Here is a 20,744-nt window from a genome sequence, read left to right on the forward strand (position 1 = left end):
TTTTTAAAACAGAATTTATTAACAAATATAAATATACATAAACATATATTATTGACCTTATGTTTTTTTTTTTTAGAAAAAAGTTAATAAATTATTTTAAGGGGTATTTTCAGCAGGAGTTGATAGGGTTGTATGTGCTTATCCTTGGTGAAGGTTTCTAGAACATGCATAGTTTGAATTTTTTTTTAACAAAATTTGTATATTTAAAACATACATGTGTATCTCTCTTTGTTAACTATTCTCTAATTTAATATGCCCTTCTTAGGAAAAAAATGTGTACATTTTGTTTGACTGTGGGATTATTCTACTGAGGTATAGAAATAATTTGTTTTTGTTTCTAAGACTTTGTAACTGATGTGTTTTTATGACAATACTCATTCATTTCTCCATAGCAATACATCACGACCAAGTCATTTACGTGCATAATATATGTTAATTTTTTTAATTTTTAAAGCATTAACAAAACTGGGCAGATCTCAACAAAAAACTGATATCATAAAATATGAAAAAAATGATGGTATCATCACACACTCATTTCACATGCCCTGTTTAAAATTAGGTCACTCAATCTCATTTCTGTTCTTAAAGCATATTCCAATTTCATCTTTTCTATCATTTTGTCTGAATTTAGATGTAAATATCAAAGACATATGATTCAAGTTTTCATTTTCCAGGGGTAAAAATTAGGAAATACAAGCTGGTAGCCCAGACCATATTTTTATTTATTATTTTCTTTATGTTCAGCTAAATTTTACCCAAAGTTTGTTAGGCCAGCTCTAAATCTAGTACAGGTAGCCATGGACTACAGGTTGACTGCTAATTTTTATCTCTGTTTTCCCAATATTAAGCTAATATCATACTCAAATTTTATGGTATTTTCTATTTTACTAATAAGTATCTAGATGGTTTAGGGTTGTGTCTTTTATCTGAACTACAAAATATACTTATTTAGATTGATTTAATATATTACCTCAATGATGTGTAAACCAGAAATGAATTAATCATGATAAATATATCAGAACATAAATATTAATATAAACTTTATATTTGTAAAAAAAACCCTATTTATCGACTAGCAAATGGAAATTTTTGTAACTGTGCAATCATAGAAAAAAAAGTCATTTTCATTTACATTAATATATCATTAATTTTTTTGTGGAGAATAAAATATTTATTTTACAAAACTATGCTCAGTTTTCTTATCCATTAAATGTTGAAGGAGACAGATCTTCACAATAAGAAAAATGAAGATCTGACTGATATAACTCATGAGAAGTGAAAGTTTAAGTTGGTCGGACTGATAGTAACTGGTGTGAAATTTAGATTTTTGTTTATAAGACCGCTATAAATCATGAGAATTCTAGCTTGAGTTGGTCTGACTGATAGTAGCTCATGAGAAGTTTTAGTTTATCTGACTGATATTTATACTTGAGATATATTGTTTTGAGTTAGTCCAACTAATATTTTACACATGAGAAGTTAAGGTTTGAGTTTGGCCTCATGTCATAACACATGAGAAGTTTAGGTTTGAGTTGGTCTGACTGATATTTACACATGAGAAGTTTAGGTTTGAGTTGCTCTCACTGATATCTACTCATGAGAAGTTCAGGTTTGAGTTGGTCCGACAGATATTTACACACAAGATCTTTAGGTTTGAGTTGTCCCAAATGATTGATAGTAATTAATGTGAAGTTGAGATTTGTGTTAGTATAGCTAGTATAAACTTAAAAGAAGTGTTGGTTTGAGTTGAGGGAACTGGTTTTAACTCATAGGAACTTTTGAGTTAGTCATATGGATATTTACACATGTGCAGTGTTGGTTTTTGTTGGTCAAACTGAATCAGGATATTAACTCGTGAGAAGTGTAGGTTTGAGTTGGTAAGACTGATATTATTCTATGAGAAGTGGAGGTTTGAGTTGGTAAGACTGATATTATTCTATGAGAAGTGGAGGTTTGAGTCGGTAAGACTGATATTATTCTATGAGAAGTGTAGGTTTGAGTTGGTAAGACTGAAATTATTCCATGAGAAGTGTAGGTTTGAGTTGGTAAGACTGATATTAACTCGTGAGAAGTGTAGGTTTGAGTTGGTAAGACTGATATTATTCTATGAGAAATGTAGGTTTGAGTTTGTAAGACTGATATTATTCCATGAGAAGAATCGATTTTAGTTATCTGACCGACAAGCATGCAACTGGGGATGTATTGTTTATCTGAGCTAGTCTGAGCAATATTTTCTCTAACTTAAACAAAACAGATGTGAATGATGACAAGTCTACTGAATTCAAAACAAGAGAAAAAAGTGTTTTAAGATGACATGGAAGCAATAAAAATGAACATTAATTTGGTCTATTTTAAATTTGTAGGAAGAGTGAAATCTTAAGAATGTTTTGTTTACTTTTGTTGTTGGGACTCTTCAGAGGTTATCTAAAGGTGTACATGTGTTTACGTTTTGTTGAAGGCCTTCTGATGATCTCTGAAAATATTTACTATTTTGTATTTGGGTTATAGGCTGGTGCATTTGGTGCATTTCACCATATCTATTCTTTTTCTATGATCCAAAGTGAGAAGTAAGTGGTGATTTATCATATAACAAGAATGAAGAACTAATTTGACTGATAAAACAAGAAAAATGTCGGGAAAATGTCGGGAAAATACGTGACAGATAGTACTAGTAGTTGATGCATGGTCTGACAAGCACATAGTAAAGAATGTCTGGTTGAGGTGGAAATTAGACTGATATGAAATCAGAGGAAATTATATTTCTAAACCATAAAATAAGCAAACCAAATGATCTAACCACGAAGAAGGGAAAATAAATGATCTCAACAGAAGAGAGAAGAGAGAGAGTAAATGGTGTCTGAAGTAGAAAGATAGAAGTGAAAGTATGACAAGTTTACAGAGAGATGTAGAAATCTGACTGATATGAAAACAAGAGAAAAGTTCAACTGATCTGAAAACGACACAGAAATGAATTGTATGTCTGACTGAACTGAAGAAAAGAAGTTGTATTATGTTGAAACCTTGAAATGAAAAACTTTCATTGGACCATAGACGTATAGGGAAATATACAGGTCTATATAAAAAACGAAGTAAATTCGATAAAAATCAATGAGAATATTATAATCTCTGATGCACTTGAAAACATGAACCAGAACGTGATTGTCTGCTTTTCTCGTGTATCAATTATTTAAATTACAGATTTCTGATATGGCTCTACAAACAGCATATCAACAAACACTCGACAAGTAGAGCTGGTTCGTTTTGGTGATCTCATGTCCCCGATTTCAGCTTAGTGCAGTGTATATTTGCTTTTGCTGCATGTAAGATTGATAAATACATCACTAATTGGATGTTTTACGGAATTATTGATAACAAGTAATGTGGTTTAAGGACGTGCCTGTTAGGGACGGAGTTATTTTTATTTCATCTCGTGCTTATGCATGCAGCAAATTATTATATTCACACATTCAAAAGTCTTTCCTCAATAAAAACTTTAAAATATTTTAATTGTAAGGGTTTTATGAAAAATGAAAATGCTTGATTCAAAGCACATTTCAATTATCAGTTGTAATGTTGACTCCAACGTTTTACTCACTGGAAAATACTGTAGGGAGCATGTCCCAAATAAGGTATCATTATACCTTGAGTGTGAACACTTTCATTCATGCAACAAAATATGGTTTGAAAATAACTTAATCTAGGCGTTTTTTACACTTTTAATTGTACAAACTTGCTACAATCGGATTGTCGAGCACAATGAACTGATTATTATGTAACTTTTCAATTACACATACCAATTGTTTTTAGGGCCATTTTATCAGCTTATTTTCTTGCCTCTTTCAAACAGTATAATAAAGATGGGCGACGTTCCGATTATCTTGATATAAAACACTGACAACAATGCGGAATAATGAAGCTAAGTTCGGTTACCGTCCTCGTTAAGGACTTACAATTTATTATCAAGTTAATAAAGTAATCATTCCGTGTTGTCCCGTGTCTGTCGTAATTCCAAATATTTTTTTGCCATTGGAGAAAAAATCCGAACAGACTGAGGGATTCAATTTCAATACATAAGATATTTAGAACAGTACAAATGGAAAATTGTATAGCCGACATCCCCTAACAAGATCGAATACAATTTAATAGTTATATAAAGAAATTAATTGCTCCCAATCTGGATAAGCATCTATTATGTATGAACTTTTCAGAGTAGTTATGTCCGGGTTATGTCAGTAACGTCCATCTGGAATCTCATCCTTGTTTTGTGTCTAATGAAGAACATGGCGCATTAGATCAGTTAACATATTGATACGTAAATAAAAAGAAATTGTTTTATTGTGATTAATGAAGAGTGCAACGCGAAAGCGAATAAATAAACGAAAGACAAAGTAACATATGTTCGTTAGTGAGGAATTATTTTGTGGAAAATGTTTAGCTGGCGTCTTTGTAAACACTGATGTTTTGAATATTGGGATATTTTGATAGTACCTTCAACATTATAGAGCTGCAATTGCGAGTTGAAGTTTTTATAAAATAGTGCGAAAATCTTCATGGGAACTGCTATAATTCGTATTGGGATTAGAAGTAGCTTTTTCAACATTTTTGTGACGTAAAAACCAATTCATTAAAAGGTACATCGAATCCATGTTGAGATATATTAGATAACATCTCAACTCTGCAGTTTTGCGCGAAACTAATAAGATTCTTTGAATGCTTTCTGCAACTTTTCAAATATATCTAATGGAGCAAACAGAGAATAATTGTAATTAAACCAGATGTGTATTTCATTTATCTCTGAGCTGGATAATTTATCAGATGAAAAAGTGTAACACTAGTAACTTCTCGTTTCATTCTAAAAAGATTGCATTAGTTTGTTGACCCCAGTCTACATTTAAATAGAACGACAGTAACGTTAGTTTGTAAACATTATCGTCGGTTTTAAAGCCCAGGTAAAGATTAATTTGTTGTAATTGTGTGTAAGTGACGGGTGATTTATTTATACTTCGATATTTTATCTTGTCAAAATATGAATTCTAACAATAATAAAGCTGGATTTGGAATAATCGCGATATCGTTCTTACTTTGGAGGCTGGACATTGGAATTTTGTGGTTTGGACTGTGTTTAATTGGGATTGGAATTCTACTTCTTCCAAAAAAGACTGGATATGTATCGCCGAAGAATAAAATTGTTTTTATCACAGGTGAGCCTTTAAATTATAAATTTTAGAACATAACAAGTCTATAATACATTCACAGATCTCTAACAAACCTAAGCCACGGTGAAAATTTGCACCTGACAAGTTAGTTTAAAACGTATATATATATTTATATAAAAATAAAAATTGAAATTTTAATTCTTACCAATCGCGTGAACCGAATAAATAATTGGTGAAATACTTTCATGAGCTTCAGTGACGTGCTACTACATTAAAACATGGAAAGAATTCTTGTTACAAACCTCTGCTAAGCTCACAGATGTCATTTTAAATTAGACCAGCCTGCAAAAAAAAAGGAAAAAAAAAGCAAAACTTCTGTTTTTGTCTTTTTAAACAACAGCACATTCCTCAGTAAACAAAAACAGCTAAGTTCAAAACATGTTCACTGGCAAAACAAATTAATCTGAAATAAAACAAGCTAACGTGTTTATTTTGTGACACATGTAGGTCTCGTATAAACAGATTATCAAGAGAAAGCTATGAAATAAACATTAAGAAAAACCACAAAGGTTAAACGCACCGAGGTATAATTCATTGTATGTAAATTAAACAGCCTGTACATAGATCCTTGCTTGTATGTCACGAACTTCCCGTCTAAGCTTTTTTAATTGTGGATTAATGGATTAATTAAGCAAACGTCTATTTGCTCAAAGAAACTTGTGATAAGGATGTATACCATTTCACCATCTGTATAGAAGTTAGCCTCCGGACTGATTAGTTCTACTTTCATACTAAAGGGGTTTCTTTCACTTTCCTCTTTTATCCCATCGTGACCATCGTTTTTATTATGACTGTGCTCTGTTATCCCACCCCCCCCCCACACACACACTTTGAATCCATTAATACTTTGTTTGCTACCTTCATTTAATCGTGATCTCTATCTTATACGAAATAATTTATTGTACGAAATAATTTATAATTTCGTTTTGTAGGCCCCATGCTCTGAAGTTAATGAATGCCTCGAATAACCACGCAAGGTTACGTTGATTTATTTGACATTCAAAGTAGCAATTTACATTTTCAGTTTTGTTGATAAAATCTTTCATATCAGGCCGGTAGAGTTTATTTCTTTTCACTTCCTCATTCGATTGCGATATGAAAAGAAATAATGGTCAACTTTTGACACTTGATTTCATTTTCATTGTTGGTAAAATTACGACCATGAAATAAGAACCGGAAGAGAAGTAAATCATGGTTTTTTTTGTCTAATAAAGTTTAATATATAGAATGAAATTAAAACCTTTCTGTAAAATTTACTAAGTCCTTTTTATATAAAAAATGTTGTAGGACATGGACAGATCGAATGAACAAAGGATGAAACGTCTATAACCTTGGTTCCCTTGATTACTCTTTAAACTTATTTTCAGAACATCTTTTTATTACTGGTTGTCACAGCTTTATGTATTTTTTCTTTTGTTCATCTTTGTTTTGTTTTTTTATTAACAATGTTAACTCAATTATTCTATTTTTTTTTTAAACCAACATAATTCCGTACAATAATGCTGTCTGTGTCAGTTGTGCATATGTAAATCATTTCATGGTTTGATTTGTAATGGAAGTGACTTTAATCTATTTACATGTACATGTGGTTTTGCTATTATCACGTGATTATCACATGATTTCGTTATGGATATAAATAGTAATGAGCTGAGCTCGGTGTTTTACCGTTAACCGTTGAGTCTCTGTATTTTACATATGCTTAATGTGTTTGAAAACGAGATTGAGTTAATAACACATGAGTAACAATCGTCGCAATGATTGGTCAGTTCAGTAGGCATTTAGTATTTAAGCGAGTTCATCACAGTTTATCGCTTCTTCTATAAATAGCCATTCAGGTGTGTAGCGCATTGTCTCGACGCGGTAAGACTATTACAGTCTGCACTTCTTTCCTCTTAACTTATCTACGGTTATAAATGCCGTTTTCTCATAGGAATGTAACATTCCGGGAGAATATTTTGATTTAGACTTATTCGGACCTTTCGGCTTCTTTATACCTAATTTATCATGAAATTATATTTCTGGTTTTCTGTCAAGCTACAATTATGGCACAGTGAACAAACATTTAGGGTGTTAGTCAGTCGCTTCCAGTTGCATTGTCATACCGGTTAATTTTGAAGTTATTAAGCGTTATGCATTTATAAGCGATGTGCACCATTGTTTTGTAGCAAAGGTTTTGTACTTGGTCAAATAAACTATGTGTTTCTAATTGAGTTTTCATTTCGACAGTGTTACAGTTACAGAGCCCAGTGCACGAACGTACCACACAACACGGTGTCTTAATAAGGTTATTTAGTCTGAATATAAGTAGTTGATATAGACACGTAAAATCTAGAAAAGCGAATACATTAGTGAATGTTCGAACATTTTTCCATCATTTATTAAAAGAATAACACACTACTTATATGATTAGATTGGTATTGCTGTTTTCTTAGTCAGATTTCAAAGTGTTAACTGGCCATTTTCACTGAGAAACTTGCACATACTGAAGACTCCCGTTACAGATTTTTCTCTGCTATTCGGTTTCCATCTATTTGCAAATAAATGATAAAATCATAATTTTTCTGATAAATGTAACAAGATATATCATTACTTAAATATTTCTAGGATGTGATAGTGGTTTTGGTAACAAACTCGCTCGTCGCCTCGACAATACGGGCTTCCTAGTGGTAGCTGGATGTTTGTCCCCGGACCGAGAGGGTGCGCGGGAGCTGAAAGCGGCTTGCTCAGATAAACTCACTGTTGTTCCGATGGACGTTACTGATGATTGGCAGGTTAGAGGTGCCATTAAAGTTGTCAAAGAGAAAATGCAGGGTACTGAAAACGGTAGGTTTCATTGAAAACCAACGAAAAGGGATTATTACGAAGTTCTCGGAAATTATCGTCCCTTGTCGATTAAATTCAGCTCCACCATTTTCCAAGAGATAATAACTTTAGTTTTCCCCCAAAATTTTATATTTTAAGTAGCTTATTACTTGTATATAAGACACGTCCATTTGGTGTTTTTTTTTTTCAATTTCATATAGTGTATTTGTTACTAGTGTCAATTTTCTATACAACATATTTCTCGCATGTTATGAAAAAGACAGAAGGTTTGATCTTGTGTAATACCGTGTTGTGATTGTATAGCATTAGGTCCGTGGAAGATATACCTAAGTTAGCGTGTTGTATAGTAATTTATTGTTTTATCTTGTTTTTAAATAATTGTCCATTTAACTATTAAATATTGTATTGTGATTATGTTTAAGAACTATTATCCAATTAACTACATGTATTTAAAAGAATGTTTAGACTTCCATTGTACACCTTTACCTGTCCTTTTTTGTTTACACCGCTATATTTCAATTTTATTGGTATTTATCAACTATGAGTGCTTTATCTTGTAGGGACTTCGGCACTTTGGACTTACTTTTATTCAACACATTTATTGGTTTAATCCATTTATAATCCTGTAGAAATATTCTAATTTCGACAATTTCTGAACGGCAATCATAGAGTCTGTATCAGGCCTATAATCGGATTGTGAAGTACTATTCAATACAAAATTTAGGCACTGTCAATTATAGTGAAGAAAAATCCAACGAAATAACAATGTCGTTTCGATGTATACACACCATGTGCATACGGAACTTATGTCCTTTCTGCATACAGAGCTGTATTTTAGAGAAAATATCATACTCCTACAGTCTCATCTCCCAATCAATCAGCAAAATCAAGAAAGATAACTCTCAAAGTGCCAATTTCACAAGCATTCTATATAATTGTACTTCAAAAGTGCACTGAATTACAAAGTAAGAGGTTATATAGTCATATGACTGTTTCTGAATTAGAAATAATAGTAAATTTGCATGGTATTTTTTGTTTACATGCAATATTAACTTCCTGCCTGATTTTTATAAAGACTGCGACTTTGAATACATTTCACAGTTGAGAAGTTGTTATCTGAGTCTCTTGTAGATGTTATAACGGAGATAAAAATGAACGTGTTTTATGTATTGTAAGTGATTGTTTAAACCCTATAGCAGTATCTCACCCTATATCACATCCCTACTCGGAGCAGGCTTGATACAATGATACAATGATCAGTATCACCAACCGTATCAACCCTCGGTGGCCGTTGGTTTGATTTAGGTGTCTCGGGTTAATACGGTATGTAATAGATATTTTGACATATAATGTTCAATATAGATACAATATCAATGAACAACTTTACGCTATATCAAACTCACTGATAGGCAACAAATCCATTATCAGTGACAGGTAGTATCAACTATTCCTTCAAGACATTTTATCACAAAACGCATTTAAGTTAAACGAAGTGATAATTTCGTAAATTGTGATAATGCTTAGCTGGCATAAACACTAGTCTAGCGCCACACTCTATCGCTTTTAATTGCTGTCCTAAAAAAATCATTAACTTGCTAGAATTAGTCAAAATCCTTTTTCTTTCGATGTCCTTGTTCGATACTTCGTCTACGGAAATCGAAAGGGGCTTGAGGCTCGTAGGCCTAAGATTTCATCAGAATTCATTGCTCTTAAACATCATATCAGAATAGGGTATATTTACTACAATATGCTTTCTGTCTTAAAATTCGCGACCAGTTTTTGATTAAATTAATTTTATTTCAGTTTTATGGGCAGTTGTCAATAATGCAGGGATAGCACTTTTCCAAGAAATAGAATGGTGCTCGGTCTTACAATTTCAGCAGCTCTTAGACGTTAACGTTCTGGGTGTTGTTAGAGTTACCAAAGCCTGCTTACCTCTTCTGAGAGAAGCTGGGGGACGTGTTATAAATGTGGCGAGTTTAGCAGGTGAGTTAAATATGGCCAATGGATTGAACTATATCTACTCCGACACTTATTGCCATTTTCAGACACACCGAAAACTTAGGTAACCTAAGAAACGTAAATTTTCCACAAAAGAAAAGCAACCAAGGAAGTCATTATATTCTTTTGACTACAGCTGTTCAGAGCAACTGACTAAAAGACAATAAAATATGATTTTACAACTTAGATGTTAGAAAACAAACAGCCATCACTTCCAATAAAGCATTCTTAATGCATTATAACTGTATGATAATTGTGCAAATATATTAAAAACAATAGATTTACAGCCATTCGCTGACGGGAATAGATTGATTCTCTATACAGTGCACATTCGATCCCTCAATCGCTGAATTTACGGCAGAATACCGATTTATTCTCCTATATAATGTTGTTTACACGGATTAGTAAATAAACATTGAGTTAACCGGATAATGAAATTTACGAATCTCCAATAAAATATTCATTTACTATATCTTGTTGACACAGATCTCAGTAATACATGTAGTTCCTCTGGGACAAATATTGGTTCATTGGCACTCCACCATTGATTAACTACTGTCATTTATGATAAAAATGCAAAGCTGATTTAGCCATTACAGCGCAATTCAATAAAATACATCAATTTTTCTATGTCTGTCTTTGGGTCATTAACTACTACCAAATAAGGCAAATTAATGAGTTACGTATTTGTTACTTTTTAAATGTGTACATACGTACAATACGTACGTATAAGTCAATACAAATACATTTCCTATGCCCAATACATATGAATGTTTATTTAAATTTAGATTGATCAGAAGCATGACCCCAAAAAAAATCCCAGCTTGAGAGAGACGCCTTTAAGCTTCATGTATATACATATATAGCATAACAAAGCCTCAACACAGTTTTTGTATAATCATTCATATCCTTTGTTAAACTCTAGTAGTCATCATAAAACCTCTACAAACGAAGATCCTTGCTTCTTGGGTAGGTAATCAGTTCGTTTTTTTTTCAAGAATTCAAGAATATTTCGAACTTTGTTACGTTTCAAAGGATCAAGTCGATTTGTTTTTCAATTCTCCACAGATTAGGAAAAAAATTCCTGTGTTTAAATAAACGGAAGCCTTATCTATGAGAAAGATTCGGTGTTGCACGATTCTTACATGGAACAAGTGCTAGAACACACTTTTTGCTTGTAGCCTCGGTATGAGAACGTATTTGTATTGCATTTCGCTTTTATTACTTTTTCAGATTGAACGATATTAACCGAGATTGATTAAGTGTGAACACATTTCAGTTGTATTTACCACCGACGGGGGGATCACTTTTGTGAAATTTTTGTACAGGTTTGCAGCTGGAGTTGGAAAAACACCTTTTTTTATATATTTGTCTGCAAGAAATACATACCCATTCATATATTCTACGACTGTGTACAAGGGACTTTATACTACAATGCCTGTGTGTACTTAATTTCTGTTTTGAATTAAGTGTCAGTCCCTGTAAGAATCAGGCAGTCGGTGAAACATGGTATGAAAAAAACACCATTTTGATAGTATAATTAGACTATTTGCGTCATCAGAATCAGGAAAACAGACAAGAATTGCTATATCACGCTAGGCCATTGAATTACAATTTCATTAAAAAGCTCTGAAAATGAACATTTCAAGGGCAGATAACTCTGTCAAAAACATAATTTTTCTAAGACTCTATTGAAAAAATTCTGTAAAAAGCCTGTGATGCAGAGATCAAATAAGGGTCTTTTCAAACAGAGAAAGTATCCTTGAGTGGTATTACATTGTCAGATCGTGTTGTGTTTTGACATGCGTGTTTCTTATTTTTCCCATTTTGCCTGATTCTTACAAACACTTACACTTAACAGACCATTTAGGCTTCCAGCAGGTTGCAGAAAAGCATTAAATTATACATTTAATACTAGTAAAATTGTAGAAAAATGACAAATAAATGACAGCAAATTGACATAGGAAAGGGAAAAAAATTATGACGTATTCATATATTTCAACTCAAGGTATATTGGAAGTGACCCCCCCCTTTCCTTGGTATTTACAAAGCACAAAACATCTTCATCTGCTTCAAAACATATGAGACCAGCAAATTTTAAACCGGCGAACTAAAACTGTTTGTTGCATTTCTTATGAACACTCACCATGGAACAGATTTGATAATAGACTTAGTCCGTATTTATATTCGTATATTCGTTCACAGCATGGTACACTCATTGATTGTTTCTAAAGGCCTTTCATTTAATGAGTAACTCAGTGAAAATCCGCAAATATTTTCCGAAATATTTTTCAAACATCTTTTCCTCGGAAACTTTTGGACAGATTGTAAACAAACTTTGCTTACATGTTTTAAGGGTATCTTTAACAACCCATGTGTTGGGATTTCTGATCTGTAGAAAAAATATGGCCACCGTTACTAAAACTAGACCATTGAAGTCAAATTGCAAAATTTGAAAATAACTCAAAAACACTTGGGGTTAGCTAAAATTTTGCAGGGGTAAAATTGTTCAGCATGATGAGATGGACAATGTCGAAATTTTCAGAAAGATCCGTTGACGGGTATGAGTTCGGGAGCGTTTATGGTTGTATTATCAACTTGGTTCTGTATACTTATGGCAAGAAAAAGCATCAACATCCGGTTTGTACCTGCATTTTCAGAAGTTGAAAAACAGCATAATGGAAGCTTCATTTGCGTATACTTGTATATGTGCGATTAAGAGCAAAACCAATCTCCGAAAATATTGCTAGTTTTGATAATTAAATACAAATCGAATCATATATTTTCCAAGATAGAATTGGCCTTATAGTTTGCAGTATGGCGTCCAGATGTTTACGAAAATTACGTTATCAGTATTACCCATAATTCTCGGGTCATAAAAATAGCGAAACGAAAACGAATCGAAACGAAACGAAAATAATCGATAAAAGAAAGAATCGAAACGAATCTATTCGATAAAATGAATCAAATCGTTATAAAAAACATAATTTAACTATACAAAATGAACAGAATGAAGCGAAACTAAATGCAACAAAAGAAATCTTTGAAGGCGTTTAGCAAATATAAGAACCATAATGTCAACCAGTGCCGGACAATTCGTCCCAAAGACATTTCAGACCATGACAACCAATAATTCCTTATGAATGCCGGACATATCGCCCAATAGACATATCAGACCACGAAAAATGCTTTAGGACAAATATATATCATTACAAAATTTGCCATACTTGACGGTTATAAGTGTAAAATATCAAATCAGAGCTGACAAAAATTATCAAAGTTGTTTTTAATTAATGTTTCTTCGGGAGCGTGAAAAGTTTTCACCTTTATCATATTAGGACTTAAAATGGATTTTCCCGAATTTGATATTCCCAAATTCGAAAGTGTTCTCCTCTGAAACTATTGAATGGAATGTAATCAAGCTTGACATGAATATTCCTTAGGGTATCATTAACAATCTAGGTGTGGAGTTTGTTTATAAGTTGAAAAACATGACCACCGTTACTGAAATAGTCTATAGTCAAAATGAAGATTTTTGTAAATAACTTGAAAACCAATCTAACAGGGTAAAATTGATCAGCACGGTGAAACGGATCTATGCCGAAATTTCCATACATATTTATTGACCGATGTTGAAGTTATTTCCCTTTAAATAGAATTGCCAATTTTTACATTCTAAACTTTAAAAATCTTCCCATCAGAAACTATTGCACTGCATTATCAAACTTACATATATTCCTCAGGATATCTTTAACAATCCGTTTGGTGGGGAATTTTGATTTTGATCTTGTAAAAAAAAAAACATGGCTACTGTTACTAAAAATAGACCATATTTTTTACATATAAGTTCAAAATGTTTGAATGTAGTTAAAAACCCGTCCGTACGAGACCCGACAGAGTAGTAAAAATGCCTTAGTAGTTGTAGTTAAAATTATACAGGGAACAAAATTGATCAGCATATTGAGATGAACCTACTTCAGTAAGATCCATCCACTACTGCTGGCGTAATGTTTGGTTCCCTTGTCCTATGTAACCCTAATCTTATTCTGTTTATGGTTTAGCATGTTTCTTATATTTTTTTCTGTTATTAGCTCCCCTGACCTTTAGTGACTAAGGGAGATTTATTTTATAATTTGAAAGCCGGGTGGAAAACTTAAATGTTCTCTATTGATTAAATGAGTTTAATAATAGTACGGTAGGGCCAAGAGTTTGAAACCTATTTTTGACTATTGCATTAGAAGGCTTAAAAGACTATTTTTGACAAGGTGAGCGATACCTCTAGTTACTTTAATTTGTGTCTTGACCTTTGACTAATGAATGAAATATGATTTTTTTCAGTCATGTTTCATTTTTTATTTAAATCGTGTTAGACATAAAGCTGTATTTATTTAATAACTATGGATTTGCTTCTCAGTCCGAACATAAGCGTAAAGGTTCTCTTTGCTTTCTCCGTGGATATGTAATAAATAATTCAATCCTTCTCCAGGTAGATTTACGGTTCCTGCTTTCGCTGCCTATTCAATGTCCAAAAAAGCTTGTATAGCATTTTCCGATGGATTAAGACAAGAGATGGCCAAATTTGGTGTTAGTGTAGTCACAGTAGAACCTGGACTTTACAAGTAAGATAGACACTAAGATTATTATTTTCGCTATTCTATGCGATTGTATGTTCTTTACTCTCAGTAGCATCATGATTGTAATTGTCGCAATAATCTATGGAGGGACGCACTGTTGTCGATGAAGGTGAATAACTATTATTATCTTCACTCGTTTTTTTTTTATTATTATTATTTTCGTTGTCCCGTGATTCCTATTTCATAAATTTCGCGGTCATGCACTATCCGCGAAAATATGCACACGCTTAGGAAAATTTCTTTCATAATTCTTTACGCAAAAACTACGATTTATGCAAAAATAAGTACTCGCGAAAATGTTCACAGACCAAAAATCGCGAAATTAAGTACCCGCGAAAATAAGTACAATAACGGTACTAAAGGACTACTTCAGAAATAATCTCATTAAACTATTTTTAGGCGAATTTTTGATTTTATACCTTTATCAATTAAAGTAATAGTACTTGTTAAACAAGAGGTAGAACTTTAAATTTGAAAACTGTACTTTGATCTTTATCACATTTTATGAATTTATCTTTACAAAACAATGAGCAATAAATTTCTTGTCACGGTCTGGTGTTGCAAATAAATTCGCCTACTATACTCGGCGTCACATAAATAACATACTGTTAAAATTTGAATAAAAATATTTTCTACGACTTTATTGACACCTACAGGTCGTTTAAATTGTCTTAAATGACTTGCTCATTCGTTTAGCCAAACGGCTTCTCCCTAAACAAGTCGCTTATTAGCTTAAATCATGCGTAACAAATCCTTACGGGAAAATCCCATACTAATATTCGCCATGTTGGTTTCTACGGGACGATTTGTTTACAAACGAAGTTCGTAAGTTCCCGTCGAACTCCGGTGACAATCGTCTGCTTGATCAACTTCTCGATGTTGTACGTTGTTCGCGTAAAATAAATCCGAGATATCCGAAATAACGCCGAAATGCATTCTGGGTTCTTCGGTTTTTGGACAAACCATTTAAACGCAAACATCTCCTAGCAACCCGATCACTGTAAACATAGCCGACTTTTTACAATGTAAATATTGGCACCGAGAATTAAAATCTGACCGGAATTTAACGATTCAATGTTTAGGGAGAAGCCGTTTGGCTAAACGAATGAGCAAGTCATTTAAGACAATTTAAACGACGGTAGGTGTCAATAAATTCGTAGAAAATATTTTTATTCAAATTTTAACAGTATGTTATTTATGTGACGCCGAGTATAAGTTGATATGAATTACTTAAGTACCATTCTGTGTAAGATTCAGGCAAATGGCGGTACATCATAATTTTCAATTTTTTTTATCTCAAATATATTCAATACATTATACATCTATGAAACAACTGAAAAGCTATTCAAATTTATCCTGAAGCATCTGTAACATATATAACTTTTAACTGCTCAAATAAGGAAATAGTGCTGGAAAATTTTCCCGCCATTTTTCCATAGTGCGTTTCAATTAAATTTGACCTACCAATGTCTTGAAAAGGCAAACTGAACACTTTGATGGTTATTTCTGGAGGTTACCAGGTATAAATACTTGGATAATGCAATCAAATCCCTGTTTTTTTCCCTTCGCGTGCCACTACTTATATACAATTTGCCCGATTCATAGACAGAGAAGTACTTGAATTGACATCTGACTTCCAAACGAAAGAAAAAAAAGACCTACTTTCTTTTCCCAAACCGTAAAAATGTGATGATATATTTTTGCATACTTCATATTTGGAAATATTTTATATTATACATTTTGTCAATTTTATTAATCTAATTTATTAAACTAAATAAACAAGAAAGAAACAGAATACAAATTTTATATTTAGATCCTTTAAGCAACTCAAAAAGATTTTATGAAGACGTCGATTATGGAAAAAAATTATCACTTTGTAGGTTATAAGCCAAGGAAACGTGTTAAGTACATTTATTTACTTGTTGCTTTTCTCGACATAATTCAGCATTTTTTTCAGCATAATTTATATGTTCTTGTTATTTTACATAGCCAATTATTTTATTTTATTGAAATTTAAAGAATTGTACCAATGCTTCTTAGCCCATCATGCAATCAACCTTTACAATGAACTATCGTCAAATGATCGCATTTTTTAAACTCCAGTTGTTGCGAAAAATGTGAATATGACGAAATAAAAATGCTGAATATTATGTCGAGAACGGCAAGAAGTAAATGTCCTAAATACGTTTCCATACTAACTGGGATGCAGAGGCGGATATAATTCAGTTTTTTTTGCAGACAGTTTAATCAATTCTGGTTTGCAATAAAATATATATCGGATTGTCTTCTCTCTCACTTACAGTTAAAAGATGGACTCTAAATCAAATCGATTTCTAAATCCTTTACTTTATTCTTAGAAATAAATTCAAAATTATTAAATGATCTTTTCACGCTTTCATAGCAAAGCAAATTTAGATTTTATTCATGATCCTGTTTCTTTCTTGTTAATTTGTAAACATCCCTTTGACTACTTTAAATTCTAATCCTTTAGAAAATTTAATCTTTAAGTGAAATTTGATTTATACAAATAATTTAATAAAATTGAAAAAAAAATGTTTAAAATAAAATATTCCCAAATATGAAATAAGCAAAAATACATGTATCATCACAACAATCCTCTTTAAAAAAATCTTTACAAATCTACCACCCTGATTAAAACGTTATTAATTAAAGATGCTATTCGAGCATAACTAACAAACAAATAAAACAACAACAAAAAATAACAAAAAAAAAAACCCAAAAAAACCTGATAATAAATATTGAAAATCACTAGTTCATGACAAAATGAAACTAATTCATTTTTCTTGCTACATTGTAACAATTCAAAGCAGAGGAAAATTTAGGAATTTTGTTAACGAATTGTACTAGACACTTTATACAAAGTATAAGAAAATCTTGATTAAATCTTGAATTTACCTATAAATCATTTGTGCTGTAAGCCTTAAGCAAAACAGTCTATATCATTTACTAACTGTAATGGTGTAGGTATCAAAAATTGAACTAATCCTTTTAAAATTCGATAAATCATGCTGTTCCTTACTCTTACGGCCCTATTTGTGACAATATTACCTAATCCAGTTATTCAACTGAATATGGCATTATAAGTACTTTAATTTGTGGTAAATAAAGTCAAAAGTAAATGAAGTCGGATGTCAAACTCAGTGGCGGATTCAGGTTTTGAAAGGGGACAAGGAGAAAAAGGGGTCCCATGCTATTAATTGCTCATTTTTGACAAAATTTTGCACGATATTATCAAACTCCACCTAAAAAAAGGAGATTCCGAGGATCGGACCCCCCTGAATCCGCCATTGAAATTGATATTTGTTGCCTAAGATATCGTTAAGGTTTTCTTTGAGATGGGGAGAAGCAAGAAGAAGCAAGGACTTTAATGCAAGGTGTAATACATATGCTGCTGTTATTTTACACAGCCACTTATTTTGTTGAAATTTAAAGAAGTGTACCAATGCTTAGCCCACCATGCAAGAAACCTTTTCAGTGTACTGGCGTCAAATAATAAGTAATGCGCTCCCGAAGGGAGTGTTTATGATTGTATTATCAACTTGGTTCTGTATACTTATAGCAAGAAAAAGCATCAATATCCGGTTTGGACCTGCATTTTCAGGAGCTGAAAAACAGCATAATGACAGCTTCATTCGCGTATACTTGTATATGTGCGATTGAGAGCCATACCAGTCTCGGAATATATTTACTAGTTTCGAAAATTAAGTATCAGTCTAAATTAGAGAGGAGGTGATTCATGCATGTCTAAAACCCACCAAATTCACAAATATTTTTTGTTCAGAAACCGTCATAGAGCACATAACCTGTCTTTGTTTTTCATTGGGGTGTTGCGCTTTTGAGATAAAATATATAGATTGTACATGAAATAAGCACTTTGCAAGACTGATCGTTCTTGGTTTTGTTCGATTTGGTTGATTTCAGTGGGAGATAAATATATGATTTTCTCAAAAGTGCAGATCTGAATATGGAAAGTACAACTGTTTCTAAAAATATAGCATATGATGATTGGTGGGGTTTTCTTCATCATGAATCACTTTAATAGGGACAGTGTCTGAATTTTATATGGACTGGTACTTAAATACAAATCGAATCATAGATTTTCCAAGATTTCAAGGGTTGGCCTTATAGTTTGCAATATGGCGCCAAGATGTTTACGAAAATTACGTAATTAATATTACCCATAATTCTCGGGTCATAAAAATAGCGAAACGAAAACGAATCGAAACGAAACGAAAATAATCGATAAAAGAAAGAATTGAAACGAATCAATCTGACAAAATGAATCAAATCGTTATAAAAACACAATTTAACTATACAAAATGGAACAGAATGAAGCGAAACTAAATGCAACAAAAGAAATCTTTTAAGACCTTTCGCAAATAAAAGAACCATAATGTTAACCAGTGCCGGACAATTCGACCCAAAGATATTTCGGAATATGACAACCAATAATTCCTTATTAATGCCGGACATTTCGCCCAATAGACATATCAGACCATGACAATCAGTATAATGCTTTAGGACAAATATATATCATTACAAAATTTGCCATACTTGAAGGTCTTAAGTATAAAATATCAAATCAGAGCTGACAAAAATCATCAAAGTTGTTTTTAATTAACGTTTCTTCGGAAGCGTTAAAAGGTTTCATCTTCATCATATTAAAAACATTTTCCTGTCAAAACGTTTCTATTGTTTTTTAGAACCCCCATAGCGTCAGAAGAAATCTTGATAAACCAGAACCGGAAGTCTTGGGCAGAAACTCCGTCTGAAGTTAAAGATGTTTATGGCGAAGAATATTTCGAATCATTTCTAGAAACTATTACCAAACAAATGAAGCGAGCAAGAAGCAACGTTGAAGAGGTTATAGATCAGATGGTAGAAGCGGTGACTTCTGAGCAACCTAAAAATAGATACGTACCATATTGGCTAAGTTACATCCGGGCAACTATACTTACATACTTGCCTCAGAGCGCCACTGATGCCTTCTTTAGGAAAACATACAAGGTTAAGAGCCCCGTGAAAAAACATTCCCCCTGATGGCAATAACAATAACTACGATTGGCAATATTAGATGTGTTTTGTTTATGGAATGGAGTGCGTTTTATCCCAGCTATGATTTCCTAGGATAGGACCTCTCTTGATCAATATGGATGGCTTTATTGACTAGACAGTGTAAATCTATCTTAGATAAAAATGATTTAATATTTTCATCTCGAGGTGTTGATACATATCGGCGTGTGTATCTCAAATGTCAGTAGAGTTCGAGGTTAAAGTTTCCTAGGACACTTCGGTATCATTTTACTCGCATAGTAATGATAGCACACAAGAGATCAAATTTAAGTGGTATTCCATGTCAAGTATATATACATATAAGTAAAATGCTAAAGAGCCTCTTGAAAGAGAAACATTATATGCGGGAGACATCTAATTCTATATATCATGACGTAGTACTTTCCCTTATGTTATCTGTGATCTTCAAAGAAGATATTTTTCTTTCACACATTTGCACGTGTTTTACTCCATTCTTACAACCCAGATTAATGGGCAAATATAACCATGTTTTCCATTTCTATTCTCATCACCGCATCATATCTGAAACTCTTTTCTACATCCATGAATATATCTTTCTTGCTTCAATTTTGTAAAATTGTTTATAATCCCTTCATTCATTCAACTCTGTCAATTCATTTATATCTTTTCTATCACAGTTGATATATAACAATTTTTTTCCATGTACGTTGAAATTTTGATAGTTATACATTGAGATATTGGGATTTTATTTCTTGAAATATATTACTGCCATACTTACTGTCTGTCCTATATGATTCCTTGTGCATTTTATATGAAACAATATATAACAAAAGTATTATCATGATAAGGATCATTAGTCTAAAGTAATCTAAGACACAGTACAGACTAATTCCTAAAACCAAACAAAAACACAAAAGGAATCAAACCAAAACAAAAAACAAACAAAAAACAAAAGTAAAACAAAAACAAAAATCTGCAAACTTTTTGATCCATAGAGTGAAAAGCAAACCAAACC

At 32.4% G+C, this 20,744-nt stretch overlaps 1 protein-coding gene across 1 annotated transcript; it reads left to right on the plus strand.

Annotated features, from left to right (window-relative positions):
* Window positions 1-4,270: 4,270 nt before the first annotated feature.
* LOC148620248 (17-beta-hydroxysteroid dehydrogenase type 6-like) lies at window positions 4,271-20,507 on the plus strand. Its single transcript, XM_088580967.1, has 5 exons — window positions 4,271-5,201; window positions 7,821-8,039; window positions 9,843-10,025; window positions 14,527-14,659; window positions 19,399-20,507. Exons 1-5 carry the CDS (start codon window positions 5,027-5,029, stop codon window positions 19,733-19,735), a joined length of 1,047 nt encoding a protein of 348 aa, XP_088437093.1. The 5' UTR covers window positions 4,271-5,026; the 3' UTR covers window positions 19,736-20,507.
* Window positions 20,508-20,744: the final 237 nt, after the last annotated feature.

Source organism: Perna viridis, chromosome 4, assembly GCF_037379345.1.
Source record: "Perna viridis isolate PV_CMFRI_1.1 ecotype Kerala chromosome 4, ASM3737934v1, whole genome shotgun sequence".
Classification (NCBI taxonomy): Eukaryota; Metazoa; Mollusca; class Bivalvia; order Mytilida; family Mytilidae; genus Perna; species Perna viridis.